The following is a 20,595-nucleotide window of genomic DNA, read 5'->3' as shown; positions in this document are numbered from 1 at the left end:
TTATCATTACCATCACCGTCATATTATCATGTGCCCCCAGCGGTATCACATCTGGTTATTCAAAGACAGGAATCTAGATTCTTATGTCAACTCTCCCAATTTTAAATGTTGGCAGTTAATGAAAACTGGAGATGCTATGTTACCCAAACTTTTAAATGTTGGCAGTTAACGTGAACTGGAGATGCTATGTTACCCAAACTTTTAAATGTTGGCAGTTAACGTGAACTGGAGATGCTATGTTACCCAAACTTTTAAATGTTGGCAGTTAACGTGAACTGGAGATGCTATGTTACCCAAACACCACGGATCTGAGCAGGAAATGCCACCCCTGGGGGTCAGCTGGCTGCACCTCCCAGGGCTTCCACAACGATACACACGTTTCGGGGTCAGTCAGGCCAATCTCCAGGGTGGGTCTCCCTCACTGTGGGGTCCCAGCCCGGGGGCCTGGAATGCAGGTTCTCCCTGCCCCCTCCCCTCTTGCTCCCAGGTCCTACCGAGAGCAGAGGTAGGCCGCGATGGTGAGGACGCAGGCCACGGCGGAGATGACACAGCCCACGTAGGAGAGGAGGGTCAGGTACTGCTTGTGTATGGCGTCCACCTCCACAGAGGTAACCTGGGTCCACGAGACAGGTCAGGGCTGGCCTCAGTGCCCCCACCTCAACACTGAGGGTTTGCCCAGATGGAGGTCTAACCCCTGGTCCCTGGACGGCCTTGGGCGTCTATGAACCACACCTGCCCCCTAAACTGAGCGGAGTGTGGTCCCATGAGTGCATTTTTCACCACATTCTCAAATGGATCCCCGTCCCACCAAGGTCAAGAACCCTCCACCAGAGAATCCCTTTTCTGTCCTGGCACTAATTATTTTTCTGTAGCATTCAAAACAGAAATAAGTTTCCTGTGAGGCAGTGAGCTCGCCACGCCCAGAGAGAGGTGGAAGACCACTCCGGTCCCTCAGATGCTAGGGTCCTAAGATTTGGGGAGAATGAGCCTAGGACACAAAGCTTCTGAGATCTTGGGGGCACTGAAGTCCATCACAAGGGCCTCGCACTGGGCCTCAGTATCCCCTTGAGGGCTCTTTAGAAACATACTCCTGGTCCCACCCCAGCCCTGTGGAATCAGAATCCTAGGTTAGGACCAGGAACCTGCATTTTTATCATGCACCAAAATTTGGGAATAAAGAACAAGGGCTTTAGAGACCAGCTCTTTTACTTACTACTAGCTGTGTGAACTTGAGTAAATTGCCTAACCTCTCTGAGCCTCAGTTTCCTTACCTATAAAATGGGACAACACCAGGAGTGACCTCGGGGCTTGTTGTGAGGAATGGATGACATATATGTGAGAAGTGGTGGCCACAGAGCAAGAACCCGGCCTGTGTATGGCAGCGGGGAAGGAGGGGGCCACGCACCATCAGCACTGCAAAGTAGGTCAGGTGGTTGCAGAGGCAGGACGTCTGCGTCTCTCTCCTGATGGTCTCACAGCCCACATCGCTCCAGCTCCCCGGGCTGCTCACTGAAGAGGGGCCAGCATGGGGCTCTGAGATCAAGCCCAGCACCCCAGCACCCCACTATACCCCACAAATGCATGACTGCATCACTCTTCTGAGCCTTTGCTCCCCTTAGCAGATCCCAAGCCTGCCATCACTCCCTCTTCAAAGCCCATCTTCCTCCAGGAAGCCCCCCTTGATTAACTCCATCTCCCCCACCTTCCAGAACCCCCTGGTACCTGCCTCCAGGTACCTGCCCAGCTCAGAGTCCCCTGACTCACATGTCAGGTCTTCAACCCAGAATACACACTGTAGAGTCACATTCTTCTGTAGGGACAAGAAAGAAGGGGAGTGGGTCTCACGACAGTCTACTCCTTTCCAGCCAGGCTGAGGGAGTCAGTGCCAGGGCCCCACCCCTTTTGTACCTGACTGGCCGATGCCCTCAGCCAGTCAATCATTTTGTTAAAGACAAGTGATTCAGAGGAGAGGGGGACAGGAGGACATGGACAACGGGGACCCTTGTGTCCTTGGTTGCTTTGCTCACACTCACCGGCTGTGGCTGGTGCTGGAAGGTGAGCACCATGGGCTCCGAGAGGTTGGCTACTTTGGTGTTCTGCACAACGATACCCAAGACCTTCTCCCCCAAAACCTGGCTGGAATTCTTGTCCTAGGTATATGGAGTGGGGGAAGAGGGTAGGGAGGGGGCTCAGGACTGAGGAGAAAAGCCCAGAAGTTCCCCAGACCTTCTAGACTCCTGTCTCTGCCCGGCACATTGTTCCCAGATTTTGAGTCTCCCTCTGGAAACAATTCTTGCAAGGGTAGTCATTTACACCATAGTGAGAACAACACTCTCCCAGGTCTAAATCTCCCAGGGAGATCTGCACGTTGCTGTCCGACTTCTGACTTTACAGGGACTCTTGGAGGAAGGGGCTGGGCTCCATGCCCACCCTTCCATCTCTGCGTCAGACAGAAGCTGCTTTCCCCCAGGGACGGCCCGAGGATGACAGCCCCATACCTGGAACAGGGCTTGGCTGCTGAAGTCCACCAGGAGGAGTCTCTTCTCAGCCTCCTGCCTCTGGCCCTTGGTCTTCTGGAAGAGCTCGCGGGGCAGCAGCACCGAGTACTCCAGGATCTCGCTCTGCTCCCCCTGCAGACCAGAGTCCCACTGGGGCTCAGCCAGAGGTGGACCTCCAGATCCCCTCCACATCCCCCCAGCACATGCCTTCCTGGACGCTGCCATCTCTAAGCCCACCTCCTTCAGGACGCCAGGCCTGACTCACGACAGCCCTTCTCACCCCTCCTTTCCCTGGCACCAGCTCTGGCTGGGGTGCCTTGTCGTTAGAGCCCAGGGCCCCAGCGGCAAATGGGCCTGGGAGAATCACGTGGTATTCTGGTGTCTGGGCTTCAGACACTGACCCTGCCTATGGCTCCCTGGTGTGCTGGGGGATAAGAAGGGCAGGGTGGGTAGCCCTCTGTCCCCAACTAGGCCCACCGAGGGCAGGCTCACAACAGGGCTGCAGGCACAAGCATTTTAGTGTTGGTTGTCTGTCCACAAGGATGTGCCACAGGAGCCCCCTGTACAGGGACCAGGTCCCTCCCCACCTCTGTCCCCACCACTGAATCAGGAAGGGTCCTCAGTTCCACCGGGTAGCCACTGACTGAGGCAGTCTTTGGGCCTGAGGCCTTCCTCATCAGCACACATCTGGCTCCCGGAGGCCCAGAGGAGGGGAGTGCTCACGGCCTCCACATCTGCTTCCTGCCCTGGCCACCATCCTGACCCCTGACCTCCCGCTGGGAGTGGATGTGCAGGTCCTGGAGGCTGGCTGCGGGCTGGAGCTTCCACACTGTGGCGTTGACCAGATCTTCCTCAAAGGACACCGTGTCCCCTGTGAAGCTCACAGAGGTCAGCTTCGACTCCAGGCTCTGCAGCTGCCTGGCAGTGGGGAGAGAGGGTGGGTGACTGCTGGGTGTGAGGGGCGGATCCAGAGGGAGGAGAGAGGGAGAGGAGAGACTCAGGCAGATACACAGGAAGGAGTGTGGGGCAGACAGAATGACCTGCGGGGTGGCAGGGAGGAAGCCAGGGCGTCAGAGCAAACAGGAAAGGAGGGGGGTGGGGACATATCCTCGGACTCGGCCACCAGGTTGTGGGCCCAGTTCTACCTGGACCGACCCACTTTGTGCAACGGAGCAGCCCTACCCATCTCTGGGCCTCAGTCTGCTGAGCTGTAAAATGGGCCAATCCTTTTCACTTTATTGGTGGAGAGGAGGGCTTGGGGGCGGCTGACCTGGGCTGGTGGGTGTGACATTTGTTTTTAATGACTCAGGTAGGGGGAGGGGTTTGGCCTCCAGGGCTGTATCTCAATTCCTCCCGGAGAAGATGGAAAGACAGAACATTCCAGCCCCAGGGGAGGTTTCCATACAACCGCCCACTCCAGGTCCCTGCCCTGCCCTGCCCGGGTCTGGGGGATGCCTCCTCCTTGCCCCTCACACACTGGGGACCCACACTTACTGGCCTGCGGGGGTGAACGGGGGTCTCCTTGAGCTCTTCCGGGGATGCTTCAGAAACTGGCTGAGCCGCTGGAGGTCCCTTTTCAGCTCACATGTGTCCACCGAGGCGCTGTGGGAGGTCTTCAGGGGAGGAGCTGGGGGAGAGGGACGGACAGACCCGCCAAAGGCTGTTGAATGAGGTGCCCGGCCACACTCATTACACTCTCAGTTAATCCTCCTGTGATTCTGAAAGCTTCTATCCCCATTTTATGGAGCAGGAAACTGAGGCTGCAAGAGGTGCAGTGGACTCCCCCAAGTCACTCAGAGCTGCAGCCAGCCAGACGGGGCTCTGTCCTGTGGAGCCCCCAGCAACTCCAGCCCCAGCAGGGTGGGCCGGGACACACCTACCCAGGCATGCTTCTGACTACACACACGGAGCTGGGAGGGCCAGTTCCCCAGGGCCAGCCAGGCCCCCTTCAGGAGGAGCTGGGGGGTGGGGGGCTTGTGTGGTGGCTCCAGGCCCTCCACCCGGGTACCGTGCACCCAAGGGCTGCAGACTCAGGCACGTCCAGGGCTCAGACGAGACTCAGATGAGGTAGGCAGATGGGAGGAAGGACACGTGGGGAGGGGGCATGCCCTATGCCAGCAAGGAAGGCAGGCCCTGTGGTCACATCTGAATTTATAAGGCAGAAAGCCTGATTTTTAGGTCATTTGAAAACCCTGGCTCATGTTTTCAAAAAACTCTCTACAGACCAAATAAGACCAGGCCAGATCTGTTCTTCAGGAAGTCAATTTGCAGCTATGCCTGACTTTGCCCTAAACCCTCCCAGGTTGGGGCAGAATCCCAGCCTGGGGGCGGGGAGCCCCATCTACAGCCCCGGCCCCTGTCTGCTGCCCTGGGCAGCACCTGGGCCCGCTGCTGCCACCCCCCAGCATTTCCAAGGGCCCAGAGCTGCTAACCTATTCAACGCCCTTTGCCCCTGCCCCTGGCAGCCCTGCCCCAAACTGGAGCTGCCTGAAAGGCCCCAGAATCAGGGAAATCCTAGACCTTGAGTAGAGCCTCCACCTCCGTCGGGCCACCCCCTCCTCCCTGCCCCCACTCAGCACTGAATAGAAGGCAGCGGCCACACCACACCTGTCACACCCCAGCCAGACACACAGTCTGCACACCTCAGTGTCAGCCTCCAGCCTGGCTGCTTCCTGACCTCTGACCTCTTGCTCTCCCCTGCACCCCTGCCCCGGTCCCCTCATGCCAGTCAGCTGCTGGGTTCAGATCCTGGCTCCCTCACTCACTAGCTGTGCAACTTTGTGCCTCAGTTTCTCCTCCGAGAAATGGGGATAAACAATCTAGATGATGCTGATGAAGCAGAATTTTTCCACCGGCTCCTGACCTCCAGTCCCGTCTCTCCATTCTTTCTGCTCTCACCCTGTTCATTCCTCATCTTCCTTTACCTGGACCTTCCCCGCAGCCACTGGATGGCACTTTGCCCCTCCGCCCTCACCCCTACCTTCCCACAAACCTCCCTGAAGCACACCTTGGATCACACTCTTCCACTCCTCAGACACCTTCCCTGCCTCCCCACTGCCTGCGAACAGAGCCCCTGCTCCGCGACCTGACATTCAGCCCAGCCTGCTTTAACCCCGCCGTGCATTTTGCCTTCCCCGCCTCCAGGCCTTCGGCCAAGCTGTTCCTTCTGCCTGGGAGTCGCCTTACTGTGGAAGGAGAAGGTGAAGCCGGCTGCACTGGGCAGACTGGTGTTCTGGGGGCTCCACCAGGAGCTGACAGAGGTGGCGAACAGTGGGGCCCCCGCGGCCAGGCTCTCCTCCTGATGCCGGAAGCACAGGAGGTCAGAGGCTTGGTTACTCAGCACGAAGTCGTTCTTGCCGTAGCGAAGATGCAATTTCCCAGCATGGCGGTTCCAGTAGAGGCAGAAGTGGTAGAGGCCCCTGGGATGAGGGAACGACCTAGGAGCCGGATGGGCTCCAGGGAAGGGCGCGTGGACTGTGAGGGCCTCCTCAGTGTTCCTGATGGAGATGTGCAGCTCAGATGTCCGCTTATAATGGAGGCTGCTGTTCTGCGTCTGGTTCCGCTGGCCACAGAAGCGGAAGTCTTCCCGGGGGCCCCCGCCACGGGCACCTGAGGAAGCAGAGACTGTAGATGGGACTCTGGGCCCGGGGGCAGGCTCTGGGCCCAGAACACAGGAGCCCAGTGCCTAGGACCCGCACACATTCCAAGGACCTATACCTCAAAGGGCCTCCAAAAATGTGAGTCTACCCTATTCAAAGATTATTGGCTTCAAAATATGAAAAGAACAAACTCAAAATCAATACTAATTTCAAAGGCAAAATAATATTTTAAATAGCAATAAAATATTTAATGAGGCCATGCCTGCCACAAACAGTTGTGCAGGTTGTGTACTGCACAAGGATGCACTGGCTGCAGAGGTGAGTAGGGCCAAAACCCAGTCCACGTTCCTCACTCCCATCTGTGCACTGTGGGGCTGCATCTGCCACAAAGAAGGGGTGCCTTTATCTTTTCTCCAAGGTACCACCATCCACTTGCTAAGCTGTGTCCTCAGGCCTGTGCCTGCCCAAAGGGGTTAGTGGATGTGCTGGCAGCTGACCTAGACATCCTTAACATAAGGATGGCATTTTAACGTAAGTCCTAGGGCACCTCCAGGAAAGCCTACCTGGAACCAGGAGCAGACCCAGCAGGAACGGCACCGTCTGCAGCAGCACTTGGGCAGCCATCTTCCTCCCCAGAGTCACCCTGAGAAGTCACCGCCTGAAAGAGGCCAGGAGTGTTGGCTTGAGGGCCTGACCCACAGGGTGGCTGTGCCAGCCCTGCAGAGGGAGAGGCCGGGGTAGCATGGATGTGGGCTGTGAGGTGGGGAGGCAAGCGTGGAAACAGTCCGTGGACCTCCCCAGAGCTGCCAGGAGCTGAGCATCAAGAAGCCGTGGCTAAAAGAAGACACACAAATGGCCAACAGGCACACGAAAAGATGGTCCACAGCGTTAATTATTAAAGAAATGCAAATCAAACTGCAGTGAGGTATCAACACACACAGGTCAGAATGGCCATCATTAAAAAGTCTGCAAATAACAAATGCTGGAGAGGGTGTGGAGAAGAGGGAACCCTCCTACACTGTGGGTGGGAATGTAAATTGGTGCAGCCACTATGCAGAACAGTATGGAGGTTCCTCAAAAAACTAAAACTAGAGTTGCCATATGATCCAGCAATCCCACTCCTGGGCATATATCCAGACAAAACTATAATTCAAAAAGATGCATGCACCCCTACATTCATAGCAGCACTATTCACAACAGCCAAGATGTGAAAACAACCTACATGTCCATTGACAGAAGAATGGATAAAGAAGATATGGTACATATATACAATGGAATACTACTCAGCCATAAAAAAGAATGAAATAATGCCATTTGCAGCAACACAGATGGACCTAGAAATTATCATACTAAGTGAAGTAAGTCAGACAGAGAAAGACAAATACCATATGATATCACTTATATGTGAAATCTAAAATATGACAAATGAACTTATCTATGAAACAGAAACAGACACACAGACATAGAGAACAGACTTGTGGTTGCCAAGGGGGTGGGGGTGGGGGAGGGATAGATTGGGAGTTTGGGATTAGTATATACAAACTATTACATATAGGATGGATAAACAACAAGGTCCTACTTTATAGCACAGGGAACTATATTCAATAACCTGTGATAAACCATGATGGAAAAGAATATGAGGAAGAATATATATGTATAACTGTATAACTGAATCACTTTGTTGTACAGCAGAGATCAATACATTGTAAGTCAACTATTCTTCAATAAAATAAAATTAAAATATAAAAATTTAAAAAAATTAAAAAGAGGCAGTGGCTGGGTTCAAGTCCCAGCTCCACCTCTTGCTCGCTGCATGACCCTGTAAAAGGGTCATGGAAAACAGGACTAATAATAGTACCTCCCTCCGGATCCAGCAGTGATGGGGTAATCAGGCTAGAACTGCGGGGCGGGGGGGCTCCCCAGCACCACCAGGAACCACCCCAACCACCCTGCCCCCTCCAGGCCTGAAGAAGACACAGGAAAAGGGGGGCTTACAGGGCTCTCCTCCTGGAACCTCACCACCATCATCCCTAAGACCCAGCTCAGAGGACACCTCCTTCAGGAAGCCTTCCTCAACTCCCTCTACAGTCAGTCCTGGCCTCCTTTGGTTCTCTCTGTCTGTGTGTCTGTTTCTGTTTCATAGGGTCCCGTTAGCCAACTCTGGGAGGTGCAGGATGGTACATCCCTCCTCCTGGTGTCGGCCAGGGAGCTGCGGATCCATCTCTGTGCACAGGGCCTGGTGTGCACAGAGGTCGCTGGGCAGGTGGACAGTGAGGGAAATGGAGTGAAGGATCAGTGCAGCCACAGCGCCCTCTACAGCCAGGGGATAGAGGAGACAGGCAATTCCTGTTATGGCCACCAGGGGGAGCCAGTTCCCAGGGCAGCTGGAAAGGCAGGGGTACGTCCCAGTCTGGCCGGGAGACATAGTCTGGCCCAAGTCGGGGGAGATCCGGTTCCCCTCAGCCCCATCCTCTTGTACAATGCCCCCCCCCCAGCCTCTATTAGCTGAGCACCTACTACCTGCCAGCCTGTGCTGACCCACCCCCCCTCACCCCTATACCTGTATTAATCTTCATTCCAACCCTGTGAAGTCAGCCCTACAATTGGCCCATTTCACAGACAGGGAACCTGAGATCAAGGAATTAAATGACTTGCCCAAGATTGCTCCAGACGCCAAGGGCTTTCCCTGCCTGGTCAGGACTGTAGTGCCTGGTAGGGAACCTGTGTGCCTGGTACTTATAGAGAGATGCTGGGTGGCTTGGCCCTCCCCACTGCCAGCTGGCCTTATGACTGAGCTGGGTGCTGGCAGTCACGAACAGCCATCCTCATCCTGTGAGGAACTACATATAGCTGTGGTGACAGATGCAATCATCTGCCACAAGCCAGACGAAAGGAAGCCTGGCAACCATGGGGCATGAGAGGAGTTTGACTTTGGGAGGAAACCAAGGAGGGCTTCCAGGAAGAAGTGGCTTTTGGATGGAATATTTAAGGGCAGCATTAAATGGAGGGGTGGTCCATGCAGGAGTTCACCGTCTCCTTCCTGGGCGGGGCCTTCCTTTAACAAAGCTGGCCCCCTCAAGCTAGAGCCCGTCTCCAGTGTCCCACCATGTGTAATGGAACCCCAATTTCTAGGGCCTGGTCAGTCTAATCATTGGTCAGTTGGGTTCATCATCCTGCCCTGGTGACATCACAAGACCCCTGAGGAAGGATGTGAAAGTGTTTGAGGGAATGGCCGCTGTTTCTTACATTGTGATTTTTAAGGTTTCACTCTGCATCCTCTCTGAGCATTTTGGCTCCTTTTGGGTTTTTTTTTTGGTTTTTGGTGTTTTTGTTTTTAGGGAGAAGGAAGGATTTATTACTTGCTGCAAGTAAGGAGAACACTGGGGATCTTTCCAAAGCAGTGTCTCCCATTTTGGCTCCTTTTAAAACTGCCACTCCAGACCAGTGAAAGGAAATCCAGCATCCAGGGACAGAAACATGTCTCTCCTGAACCCTTTCTCTTTCCTTCTTTCTTCTGCCGGTCACTGTCACCGTCTACATCTGATCCCCAATCCAAAGGACACCTCCTCCTGGCAGCTTCTCCCACCCCTGCTTTGACCCCTGCTTTATACTTCTGAACTCAGAGCTCACAATCACTTTGCAAATTTGTCCCCAATTCTCCATCTTTTGGCATTTGGATTCAAGGCCCAGAGAGGGCCAGTGATTTCCTGACATCATACAGAAAACAAGGATGGAGCTGGCCAGAATCCATGTATCTCTCCGGCCCACTGACCTTCAAAGTGAGCTACCACTATCGGTATACAGGGCCCAGGACAGGGCAGAATCATCTGCTTTCATCAATCCTCCTAGATTGATTCCTTTGAGAGCAAAAAGGTGGAAACAGGAAGAGAGCTCCCCATCACTGGAGGGATACAAGTGAGGCTGCACCACTGTGAAGTACCATGATTCCAACAGACAGGGATCAATGGCATGACCTGATATTCCTGGCTCATCCCCACTCTACCCTGGCGACTTGAATAGCCACTCCAAGGTGAACAACTCTAGCCCTATGGACATTCTTGGGATTTGAGGGGAGGGACTGCCTGGCTTCCTTTAACCCACCCTTAGTAGACTCTGGAGCCAGACTGTCTGGGTTCAAATCCCAGTCCCCCTACTCAATAGCTGTGTGTCCTTGGGCTAGTTACTCACCCTCTCTGGGCCTCACTCTCATCATCTGTAGATAGGAATAAAAATTGAGACTACTGCAAGGGTCGTTGTGAGAATTAAATGACTTGATACCTGTAGAGGACTTAGAGCAGGACCATGCACACGGCAGGCGCCATAGGTGTCAGCTAGATATCTCTGTATCCTTCCTGACCAGCTCATGCCTGCCCCTCACTCAACCCCTGGGCCTGTCACAGGTTCCTACTCCTACACCTTCCCTCCCACCCTCCATGTAACCCCCTCGGGGCCCCCACAGCCAGCTCAACTTCCAAAGCACCTTGATGGGAAATTCTTAGAGCATGAAATTTCCTTTCCGGGAAGACTGAAACCCCACCCAGAAAACTTCCCTCCTCACAGCCCAGAACTGAGCCTGTCCCCAGAAGCCTCTAAGGGACAGAAGGGCTGAACTGGGGCACCATCTACGTTACCATGAAATCCTCACAGCCACCCTGTAAGGCTGGTCCTACTGTTTTGCCATTTTACAGATCAGGAAACTGAGACTAGGGAAGGGCCATCTGTTCCAAGATCTCCACCAGTGGAGCCAAGACACAGACCTCAGTCTCGCCCTAGAGAACTCCTTGCAGAGCTGGCACTGTCAGTTTCTAGAGATGCATGCCCCCCTGGCTTTGGGAGACCCCCAAAGAAAAGGAGAGAAAAATGGTGGGGCGGGGGTCAGCCAAGACCACAGGCAGTGCAGACAACTCCAGCCTGGGAGAGAGGATTTGGGGGGCCGAGCCCCCTAGTGATGCCCCCATCCCCCAGCTCCCCTTCTGGAGCAGCTGCCCTTGACCTCAGGCCTTCCGTAAACACAGAGAACAAAACAGTCTGGCCCAGCTTGACACAATGGGGGCCACCATCACAGAGTCCCCAAGGATCCAGGCAGAGCGGAGGGGGCCAGGGCTCCTTTAAGCCAAGACTCCCGGCTGCCCATCCCCAGGGCTGGCTGGGCTGGGGAGGAAGGGCCCCAGCTCCAGCGCAGGCCCAGCCCTGCCCATCCTCGTGGTGGGGGAGAGGGCAACAGGCAGGGGATCCGTGGCTCACTTTCTCCCGCCGGGGCCTGAGTCACTTCCTCTGCCATCCGTGTAGAGCCACGAGTCACCACTGGCCCAGTCCAGGCTCCTGGAAAACCCATTTCCTCGGAGGATGGAGGTGGAAGTTGAGTGGACAGGACCTGGGCAGCTCTGGGGTTAACCCTTCCTGGGCAGGCACCTCCCCAGGAAGATGACCTGGACCTGGGCCCCCATACCTTTCCTTCTCCTGCCCGTAACATACACTGTGGACCACAAACTTATCCACCCCCCCAGCCAGCCTGTCTCTTTGCCTGCAATGCCTTCCCTAACTCCATGACCCAACTCATCTTTTGAAACTCAGTGAAGACACGCCCTCCCCACGAAGCTTTGCCTAAGTGCCCATCTGCCATCAGAATTAACTTCTGTGTTCTTGGTGGGGCGCAGGGAAGGGGGCCGACCATGACCTACACTCAACCCTATGTGCCCCCCTTTGCCATGAGGAGTTAACATCAGAGGTGCCCAAACCCACCCACGGGTCAGAACCACCCGAGGAAGTTCACTAAAATGCAGACTCACAGGCCCCTGCACACTGAGGGGCAGATGCTACAGGTCTGGGATGGGGCTCGGGAGTCTGGCTTTAACAGGTGTCCTGTTGATTGACACTCTGCGGGTTTAGAGCCACTGGCTTACAAGGCTGGGGTAACACCAGTAGCCCTGTTTAACAGAGTCAGAGGCGGGTAGGGCCCAGCCCCAGATCACTCAGATGGTAAAAGGCTGGCCCTGGACGGGGTCCAGGGCAGCTTGCCTCCCTGCAGTGCCTCTTCTCAACCTCACTGGTGGTGAGGATGAATCACCACCCTGGCTGGTTCACCCAGCGTTTAGCAGGGTGCCAGGAACCTGGAAGGGGCCTCCCAAAGCACAGCTGGGAGCAGGAGGGCGTGGGGGGGGAAGGAGCCCCTGCCTGAGTGGGTCTTCAGGTGTGAGCCTGGTCTTGCCCTCCGGGGGGGAGGGACAGTAGAGAGAGGACCCAGCTCAGCTTTCCAGCTCCAGCCCCCATCCTCAACTGCTCTCCAGTGGGGGGAGGGGAAGAGGGGGCAAAATGGAGCTGCCGGCTATGCCCCTCCCCCGAGCCCTGGGCAGAGGGCCTTAGGAAAGAAGGATTTGGCCAAGAGATGGGTTGGCGAGCGTGAAGTCCTTGAGGGTAGAAGCACGCACGTGAGTGTGGATGTAGGTGTGCATGCACGTGTGTGTGTGTGCACCACATGTGTGGGAGAGTGAGGAGGAACGTTAGGGGAGAGCGGAGGCTCTATAGCAGGTGTTTCCTCCACAGGAGTGCTGTCGGGGGTGGAGAGGACCCTCCACCAGCCGTTTCCAAACTCTTTTGTAAATGTCAATCTGACTTAGAAACACCACGTACCCAACAAACAAAGGAGGTGCCCCCATCAGACCCGGTGGGCCCCCGGACCATGCCTCCCTCCCAGCCCAGCCGCCAGCCTCTCAGCAGTGCCCGTGGCTCCTGGGAGCACAGATGGCGCACACGGAGCCCATCTCTCCTCCCTCTCTTCCTGCTCCGCAGGCCGGGTGACTGAGGCCCCAGCTAGGTGACCACACAGGACTCCCCGCAGGAAGGGTGTTCTGGCCTGGCTGGGGAAAACACAGTGACCTCAGGTTTCAGGAATTTTTCTACAATAAAAGAGAATAAAGATTAAGCTAGCTGCCTGCCCGCAGGGGCTGGCGGATGCCAAGACCTTGCCTGCTTACTGCCGGGATGGGTCCCACATTCTTGCACCAGACCCGCCGGAGGGCTGCCCCGCCCGCGCAGGGCCCACCACCCCACGGCTTCTGGTGCAGCCAACTCCCTGGGCCATGGCTCCCTCTGCGTGCCCAGACAGGCCCTGGCCCTGCGGGGAGACCGGGGAAGGGGAGGAGCGGGGCGCCTGCCCAGGTGAAAGGACGCTGGGTTCTCCTGGAAAGCCAGCTATCCAGAGCCACCCATCTGGTGGCCTGCTTTATCTGGAACTGGAGTGTTTGCTTAAGAGGCCTCAGAGAGGCCAACCTACAGTCACCAGAGATGAGCCTGGGCTTGAGCGTTCCCACCTCCAAAGCTCTGCACACACCAGTCCTCCCTGGGATGCCAGCCTTGTGACACGTCTGTAAAGGTCCCCATACCCTGGGCCTCAGGCCTCCACATCCTCACCCGACTGCCCCCCACACTCCAGCCACGCAATGCCTGGCAGAACACCAGATGGTGAGTGGGAATAAACAGAGGTCTGTCTGGTACAGTGAAAAGGGCCCTGGAATCCAAGAAGAAGAGTGAGGGGGATGACAGTTCCCATTCAGCAAGCGCTCACATTGCGCCCGGCACCGTGCAAAGCGCTTTTCCCAAATGATCGTTCAATCCTCACCTTACCTCTGCGAAACAAATGCTATTATTGCCCCCACGGTAAAGACAAGGAAACAAAAGTCCAAAGAGGCTAAGTGATATCCAAGATCACAGAGCAAGTAGCCAAGCCAGGATTCAAACTCCAGTCTACCAAATCTCAAAGCCCGTACTTTTAGCCATTGTGGTCTCCGGAGTCCCTTCCTTCCCTTCTCTGGGGCTATCTCCCTGATTTTACCATGAGGTAACTTTGCCAAGCATTTCCTAAGAAGCTCTAGTTCCCAAGTTAGAGAAATACTGCAGGCCCTACTTGGTCTTGTGAATTAACACGTCAAAGGCTCTGATAAGTCCTGCAGAAAGAAAATCCACAGAGCTTGGTCAGGCTTAGTTTCCCAGCCCAATGTGATGGTGCATCCTCTTTCGCAGGACACCTGTTACCAACATGAAAAAAAGAGCTCTCAGAAATCTTGACATCACATAGAAAAGAAGCCTGTCAGCATCCCCGCTCCCAGCCTCCAGTCCCCTCCCCTCCGAGCTGTCCCAGAGGCCATTAACTAGCATGAGATGGGCCGCAGGAGCCATTTAGGCTGCGATGTTCCCAAGGGCAACTCATCACCATCTTTGACACTTCCAGGTGAGAGGTCCTGGGGGAGCCTGGGTTATATTCAGCCCCATCCCACCTCCCTTTGGCCGGAAGCACCAGCTCTTGGGGAAAGGGGCACTACCATCCCTGTTTCCAGATTGGCTATTCCATTAAAGTCAGCCACAGTCACCTCAAGCAGCTGAGACATTTAGAATGTTGGGACAAAGGGAGGGAGGGAGGGGGAGAGAGAAAAAGAAAGAGAGAGAAAGAGGTGATGAGGATGCAAGAGCTTTTAGGAGCTGAGAATCAAAGCCTTTCAGAATCTGAGTGTGGATGGAAAAGACCTAGAACCTCAGGGAAGAGGAGGGATTAGGAAGGGTCCCAGGTCTGGCCCAGTCTGGAGTGGGGCTCAGGCAGCAGGACTTCTCACGAGCAGTCCCGGCACAGTGGCGCCGGCCCTGCCCAGCTCCACGCCCCTGGGGCAGCCTGCAGCCCACAGCCAAGTCTCCCCACAGCCCTCCCCAAGAGGAGCAGCTGAGGCTGGACCCCAGGACCCCAGGGCACTCACCAGTCAGCACCTGCCCAGGGAATGCAGACTCCCAGAGCAGGGGTAGCATAGGGTCCAGGACCAGCTCCGCAGCTAACTGGCCCTGAGACCTCTGGAGCAGCTTGTCCCCTCCCTGGGCCTCAGCTTCTTCCTCTGTCGAGGAGGTGACTATGGTCCCTGTCCCCTGTCTGTCTTCTCCACAGCCCAGGGCCTCAGGATGCTTCCAGGGAAGGGCAGGGCTTACCTCCCAGCTGCCAGCAAGGGGAAAAGAAGATGCTGGCCATCTCGTCTCCTGGCCAGCCTGTCTTCCCTCTCAAACCACAGACGGACCTCAGCTGTATGGCTGCAGTTCCCCTTCCGCGTCTATATTCCCGACCTGCCCAAGGCCAGGCTTACAAGGTCAGCCCAGTCACCTCCCTGCTCATTTTGAGGGGGCTGCAGTTCGACTCCCCCGGGCCTGGCAGAATGCCCGCCTTCGGAGCATAGGACCCTTAGCGTTCCCAAGGTCAGCCGCCAGCCCTCCCTTTATTTGTCTTCTCTTCTGGGTCCCAGATCCCTGGCTGAGGGGTGGACAGGACACACAGCCAGGTGTCCTCCCCCACGAGGGCAGTGCTCCTGGGCGAGGCTGAGGTTCCAGCTCCCTCCGGGAAAGGTCGGCGGAGGCACAGACCAGGATCCCATCCCAGCCCTCTGAGCACACATCGCTGCCTCACCGGGTCCTCCACTGCTGTTTGCACACGCCCACAGACAGGGCGCTCACCACCTCCAGCCACAAAGCTAGCATTAATGAAGCTCTCTGAAAATGCAAGACTTGATTCTAAGCTCTCTACACAAACGAACACATTTAATCCTTCCCCAAATCTTATGAGACGAGTACCGTTATGCCCACTTAACAAATTAGGAAACAGAGGCCCTAGAAGATCAAGTTACCTGCCGGAGATCACACAGCTCGCGGTGCAGCCTCAGGGCCTGGCTCCAGAACCCATGCTCTTGATTTTGCAGCCCGTTTCCCCTTGACATTACCTGACTGTTAGAAAGGGCTTCTCTTTAAAATTCGTAGTAAAAGATGCTTCCAAAAATGTGTTTCCTCGAGATTAGCTGAACACTTTCCTCTGAGGACCCTGGACCTGGAGCTCTGTCAGGACCCTATCCCAGCCCCACTCCTACACTCTCAGCCACCTGCAGGCCCTGGACCTCCCCTCCCAGCATCCTCAGAGGCTTGTCTTTGATGATGGGGGTACAGCCCGGAGACTGAAATTGAATTTTAGCTGGAGTGTGGCGGAGGGAAGGGGTGTGGGGTGTGAGCCCCTTACCCCCAACCACTTCCTCGTCGCTCTGATCTGCCGTCTGCTTCACTGACCAGGTCCCCTCAGAGTAGCATCTCTGACTCTCCCAGGGTCCCTAGTGTCACCCCAGCCCCAACCCCACCTTACCCATCCGCTAAGTTCTCAGTGTTGGGAAGAAGGGAGGGGAGGAAGGGGGATGGAGGGGAAATGGAGGGGAGAGGAGCAGGGAGAAGATGATGATACAGGGGAAGAGAGATGGAGGGGGAGGGGGGTGAACAAGGGAAAGGGGAGAGGGGATAAGAAGTGGGGATTTGGGGAGGAGAGGGGAGCGGGAGCAGGAATGAGAGCAATGGCGGGAGGAGGGGAAGAATCATACCTGGATTCCTCCTTCGTGTCATCAAGTGGATTATAAATACATAAAGAGCATGAATGAGTGGGCCAAGGGCTCGCCTTGTTTGCAGGATGCAGCTCGCTGGGGTGGTGGGCCAGTTTCTCCCCAGTTCAAGAGGCCAGAGGGGCACTTTGAAGCTGAGCCTCCCCAGCCTCGGTCCCCGCCCCCCTCACCAGAGCCTCAAACAAAGCAGGCAGCCTGGGAAGACGGGCTGCAAGTCCCAGCCGCCAACCCGGGAAAAGGGGCGCAGGTGACAGCAGCCCCTGGCAACCGTTGCCCTGGCAACCGTTGGCAGCTGCAGGGACTACGTCACTGCCCAGCTCCAACCCAGCACAGCGCAGGCCCTGATTTGTCCTGTGCCCAAATCCCCTTACTTGGATGCTGGCCAGGTAGGGAGCTGGCAGGAAGAAAGGCAGAGTTTAGGACACCAGATTATGGGGTACACTGGGGGACACCTGCCTAAGTTTGTCAATATTGACTTTAAAACCAAATCTTTTTAGAACACTAGTGGGGGCTACCCCTGTGATGAAAACTGCCTACTATCAGCTACATTTGCCCCTGAAGGCTGCCAGCTTGTGGCCTTGGCCTTGACCCACACTAGACACCCGTCTAATCTCCACCACTGGCTGCCATGAGCACAGAATGTGCACAATACTTCCCTGGAAGCATCTTAGGGGAGTACCTCCTCCAGGAAGCCTTCCCAGATTGCCACAATCCACCAGGAATCTTCCTTCTGAGTTAGCCCTGGGTCTGGGGGTTCCCCCTGGCTTTCCTCCAGAGCTCCCTGGGGGCCAAGAGTGGGTCCTTTCTGTACCCCAGAGTGAGTACCTGTCTGGGGAGGGAGGAGAACAGAGGCAAAGCTTCTGAAACCCCCCTGCCTATGTGCCAGGCACTACACTGAGCATTTTGGAGATCCATTTCCACCACTCTGCGAGGTTAGCCCTGTTGAACCCATCTTACAGATGCGGAGAGAGAGGCTCAGGGGCATGATGTGATTCGCTCAAGACCACCCAGCTGGTAAGAGCGGTGTATGGAATTCAACTCATGATCTCCTCTGAGACATGAAGACATCAAGACCCAATATCCATCTGATGCTTGACTAATCCCACCTCACGTTCAGTGCACATCCAAACTTTATTTGATCACCTCCAGTGACAGGGAGCTCACCTCATCTGAAGAGGACACATCCCTTTGATCTCTAAAAAGCCTTTCGTAGCCACTGAGTCAAAGGGAAAAGGACATCAAAGCCATGGGGTGGCCCCTGTGTGCCACACAGGGCCCAGAAGAGAACCAGGGCCGTGGGCGCCCACACTGAGGCCTTCAGCTCCAGACCAGCAGCAGATCAGGAGGTAGGGTGGGGCTGCTCAGGGGCCCAGGGTCTTCAGAGCACTTCCCCAGAATAAGCAGGAATCCCCTTGGCAATCACACTCCAAGGGGTTCTGGGATGGTTTCTGGCCGAGGCCATGGGAAAAGCAGCAGGGGCTGGGGTCCTTGGGCTGGTGTGCCCGTGCACCAACATCATGTCCTCCCCCACCGATGGACCAGAGCCAGGAGGCAGCTATTGTCTCGCTGCCGTCCCAGAGCTGTGTCCTATTCAGGCACTATTTTTGGCCCCCAGAGGAAGAGGAAAAGAAAGCAAAGAAAGGAGTTCCTGTTCTCAGTGGAACCTTTGCCTGGAAAGGATTCCAGGGCCTGCTGGGCCAGAGAAGGCAGTCACTGTTGGATCAAAAGATCCTGCACTTAAAAGGAGCTGGCAGGGGGCTGTGGTTCAGGGAAGCCAGAGGGAGGGCACAGATGGGGCACCCCTGGCCTTGTACACACACTTGACGCTCACTAACTGCAGCGACACGCAGAGAAACAGAGGCACGGGATCCCCAGTTCCACCCATAGTCACTAAGCACTTGTAATAACAATAATTTTTAAAACCTACAATGATGCAGAGCTGCCCAGAACCAAGTCTCTGCCAGAGAGATTGACTATCCTCACCTAACACCCACAACGCTCCTGACCAGCGTGGAGGTCGGGGCCAAAATGATAAGCCTCATAAATCAGATAACTGATGCTCAGGGAGCAGCACGACTGCCAAAAAACAAGCTAGCGACCCCCCTCCACTCCCTCCACCTTACGCCACCCCACGTCTTCCTTGCTTTCATCAACTCCAGCACACGAGCCTTCTTTCTATCCTCAGACACACCTCAGGGCCTTTGCACATGCTTTCTGTTCAACGTAGCACGTTCTTTCGGGGTTCTTTCCCTGATTGGTTCCTTCTCAGGTCTTAGTTCAAATGTCCCCTCTCCTAAGAAGCTTTCCATGTCCACCCAACCAAAATTATCCTCCCCATTCATCACTCTCTTCCATGTCACCTTATCTTATAAACTTTATAGCACTTCACACTGTCTGAAATGACCCTGCAATGTGCTTGCTATCCATTTCTCCATGTTTGCTCTGTCTCATCCATCTTGCTCATCACTCATATCTCCAGTACCTAGTACCACAGTGCCTGGTCCACGGTAGATGCTCAATGACAACTAGTTAATAAATGAATGAGTGAATGAGACAGAGCTGGTACTCTGACTAGGCCAGGCCGGCTCCGAGCCTCTTCCCGATCAGAGCCAGTTCCTGACGCTCAGGGCAGGGAGATTCCAGCACCGAGCTGTCCCCACGCCCCAGCCTCTGACTGGATTAGGGGCATATACACCCTTGCCAGGTACTTGGCCAGAGAGGAGCTCCCAAGACTGTGCACAGCCTAAGAGCCAGGCCAGGACCCGAAACTTCACGTCCAATACAGAGCCACCTGGTAAAGGCTCTTAAGAAGTCCTGCAGTGCAGAAGCCTGGGCGCACAAGGCTTTCCTAAACCAATGGGACCACAGACATACTTTCGCAGGTGCTGGATTATTTGAGGTCTGAGATCCCATCTGAATCTGTGATCAAAATTTGCATTTTCTCTCTACATGAAGGCAAAGTAACCACCGCCACGCCCCTCAGCCACCTGCTCCTGGGGCCCAGGGCTAGAGGGGGCACAGGCATGGGATTTGCTGATGAAGGTGGGTCACATTCCCACTGCTGCAAATGCCAAAGCTTCTGTCTGGACTCCCCGTGGGCTCCCCAAGGTGGAGCAAGGAGGGGAAATGGCACGTGCCTGTGGCCAGGGAGGATCCTGGGGTCTAGGCACCTGGGGGCAGGTGTATGCCAAGAACCAGCCTGCAGAGATTCATGAGGGAGCTGGGACAGTGACGGGAACCACACAGGAGCACGAACCACACGATGTGCACCTGGCCTCATGCAATGCACACAGCCACTCTGTGAGGGGTGGGCATTATTAAGCCCATTTTACAACTGGGAAAACTGAGGCTCAGAGAGAAGCCACTCTCCCAGGTGGCTTCTCCCCGGTGGGATCACGCAGCTGGTAAAACTGGACCCACATCCAGCTCTGTGTACTCCTTTGCCTATGCTGCCCCCATTGTCCCGCATGGCACCCCATCTGCAGTGCTGGAATCTGCAGGACATGGAGAGGAGGTGACAACCTCTCTAGGGAATGACATGAGGCCCAAGAGGATGCGCCATGGGTCCAAGGCATCGCAGCCCAGGAGCCAGACCCTCATCCCTAGGCTCATGGGGTCTGCAAGCATCCCCATCCTACCTGGACAACAGTTACTACATCTCCCAACTCTGGTTCCCCAAGCCCAGGTTGGGGGAGCAGAGGCCAGACTCCCGGGTGTGCTGACACCCGGTGCAGGGTCTCCTTGAGGAGCCACTGGCTGTCCTTTCCAGTACAAATGGAGGTGTGTGCTGCACCAGGGCCCGGCCCAGGTATTGGGACCTGCACATTCTTGGCTGCCAGCCAAGGAGCCGGAGAATAGACTCTGCCCATCTGGTCTGGGGTGTGTGCATAGCCCCATGAGAGTGCACCAGGCATGGTCATGGACAAAGGATAAGTACAGCTTCGAGGAAATCGCACGAGGATTCCTTCCGGCCCTGCCCACTGCCCGCAGCTCTCGCCAGGCGATGTCACATGCAGGTGTGTGGGAGAGGGAAGTGCCACGACGAGGTCAGGCACACATCTACCAGGCGCAGGCCTATTGGATGAGGGCGAGCAA

At 55.6% G+C, this 20,595-nt stretch overlaps 1 protein-coding gene across 3 annotated transcripts in view; it reads right to left on the bottom strand.

The window, feature by feature from the left end:
• Positions 1 to 20,595, bottom strand: part of ADGRG1 (adhesion G protein-coupled receptor G1) — a 40,039-nt gene that overhangs the window by 7,183 nt on the left and 12,261 nt on the right. For all 3 annotated transcript variants that reach the window (XM_036832449.1, XM_036832450.1, XM_036832451.1), the window contains exons 2-10: positions 6,661 to 6,755; positions 5,685 to 6,107; positions 3,993 to 4,125; positions 3,269 to 3,416; positions 2,499 to 2,630; positions 2,034 to 2,150; positions 1,765 to 1,810; positions 1,406 to 1,509; positions 495 to 613 (exon numbers count right to left, since the gene is read on the bottom strand). In XM_036832449.1, the coding sequence (XP_036688344.1) occupies positions 495 to 613; positions 1,406 to 1,509; positions 1,765 to 1,810; positions 2,034 to 2,150; positions 2,499 to 2,630; positions 3,269 to 3,416; positions 3,993 to 4,125; positions 5,685 to 6,107; positions 6,661 to 6,721 (1,283 nt within the window). In that variant the 5' untranslated portion in view covers positions 6,722 to 6,755. The remainder of the gene's footprint in view (positions 1 to 494; positions 614 to 1,405; positions 1,510 to 1,764; positions 1,811 to 2,033; positions 2,151 to 2,498; positions 2,631 to 3,268; positions 3,417 to 3,992; positions 4,126 to 5,684; positions 6,108 to 6,660; positions 6,756 to 20,595) is intronic.

The sequence above is a fragment of the Balaenoptera musculus genome, chromosome 19, assembly GCF_009873245.2.
Source record: "Balaenoptera musculus isolate JJ_BM4_2016_0621 chromosome 19, mBalMus1.pri.v3, whole genome shotgun sequence".
In the NCBI taxonomy this organism is placed as follows: Eukaryota; Metazoa; Chordata; class Mammalia; order Artiodactyla; family Balaenopteridae; genus Balaenoptera; species Balaenoptera musculus.
This window is presented reverse-complemented; position numbering and strand designations above follow the sequence as displayed.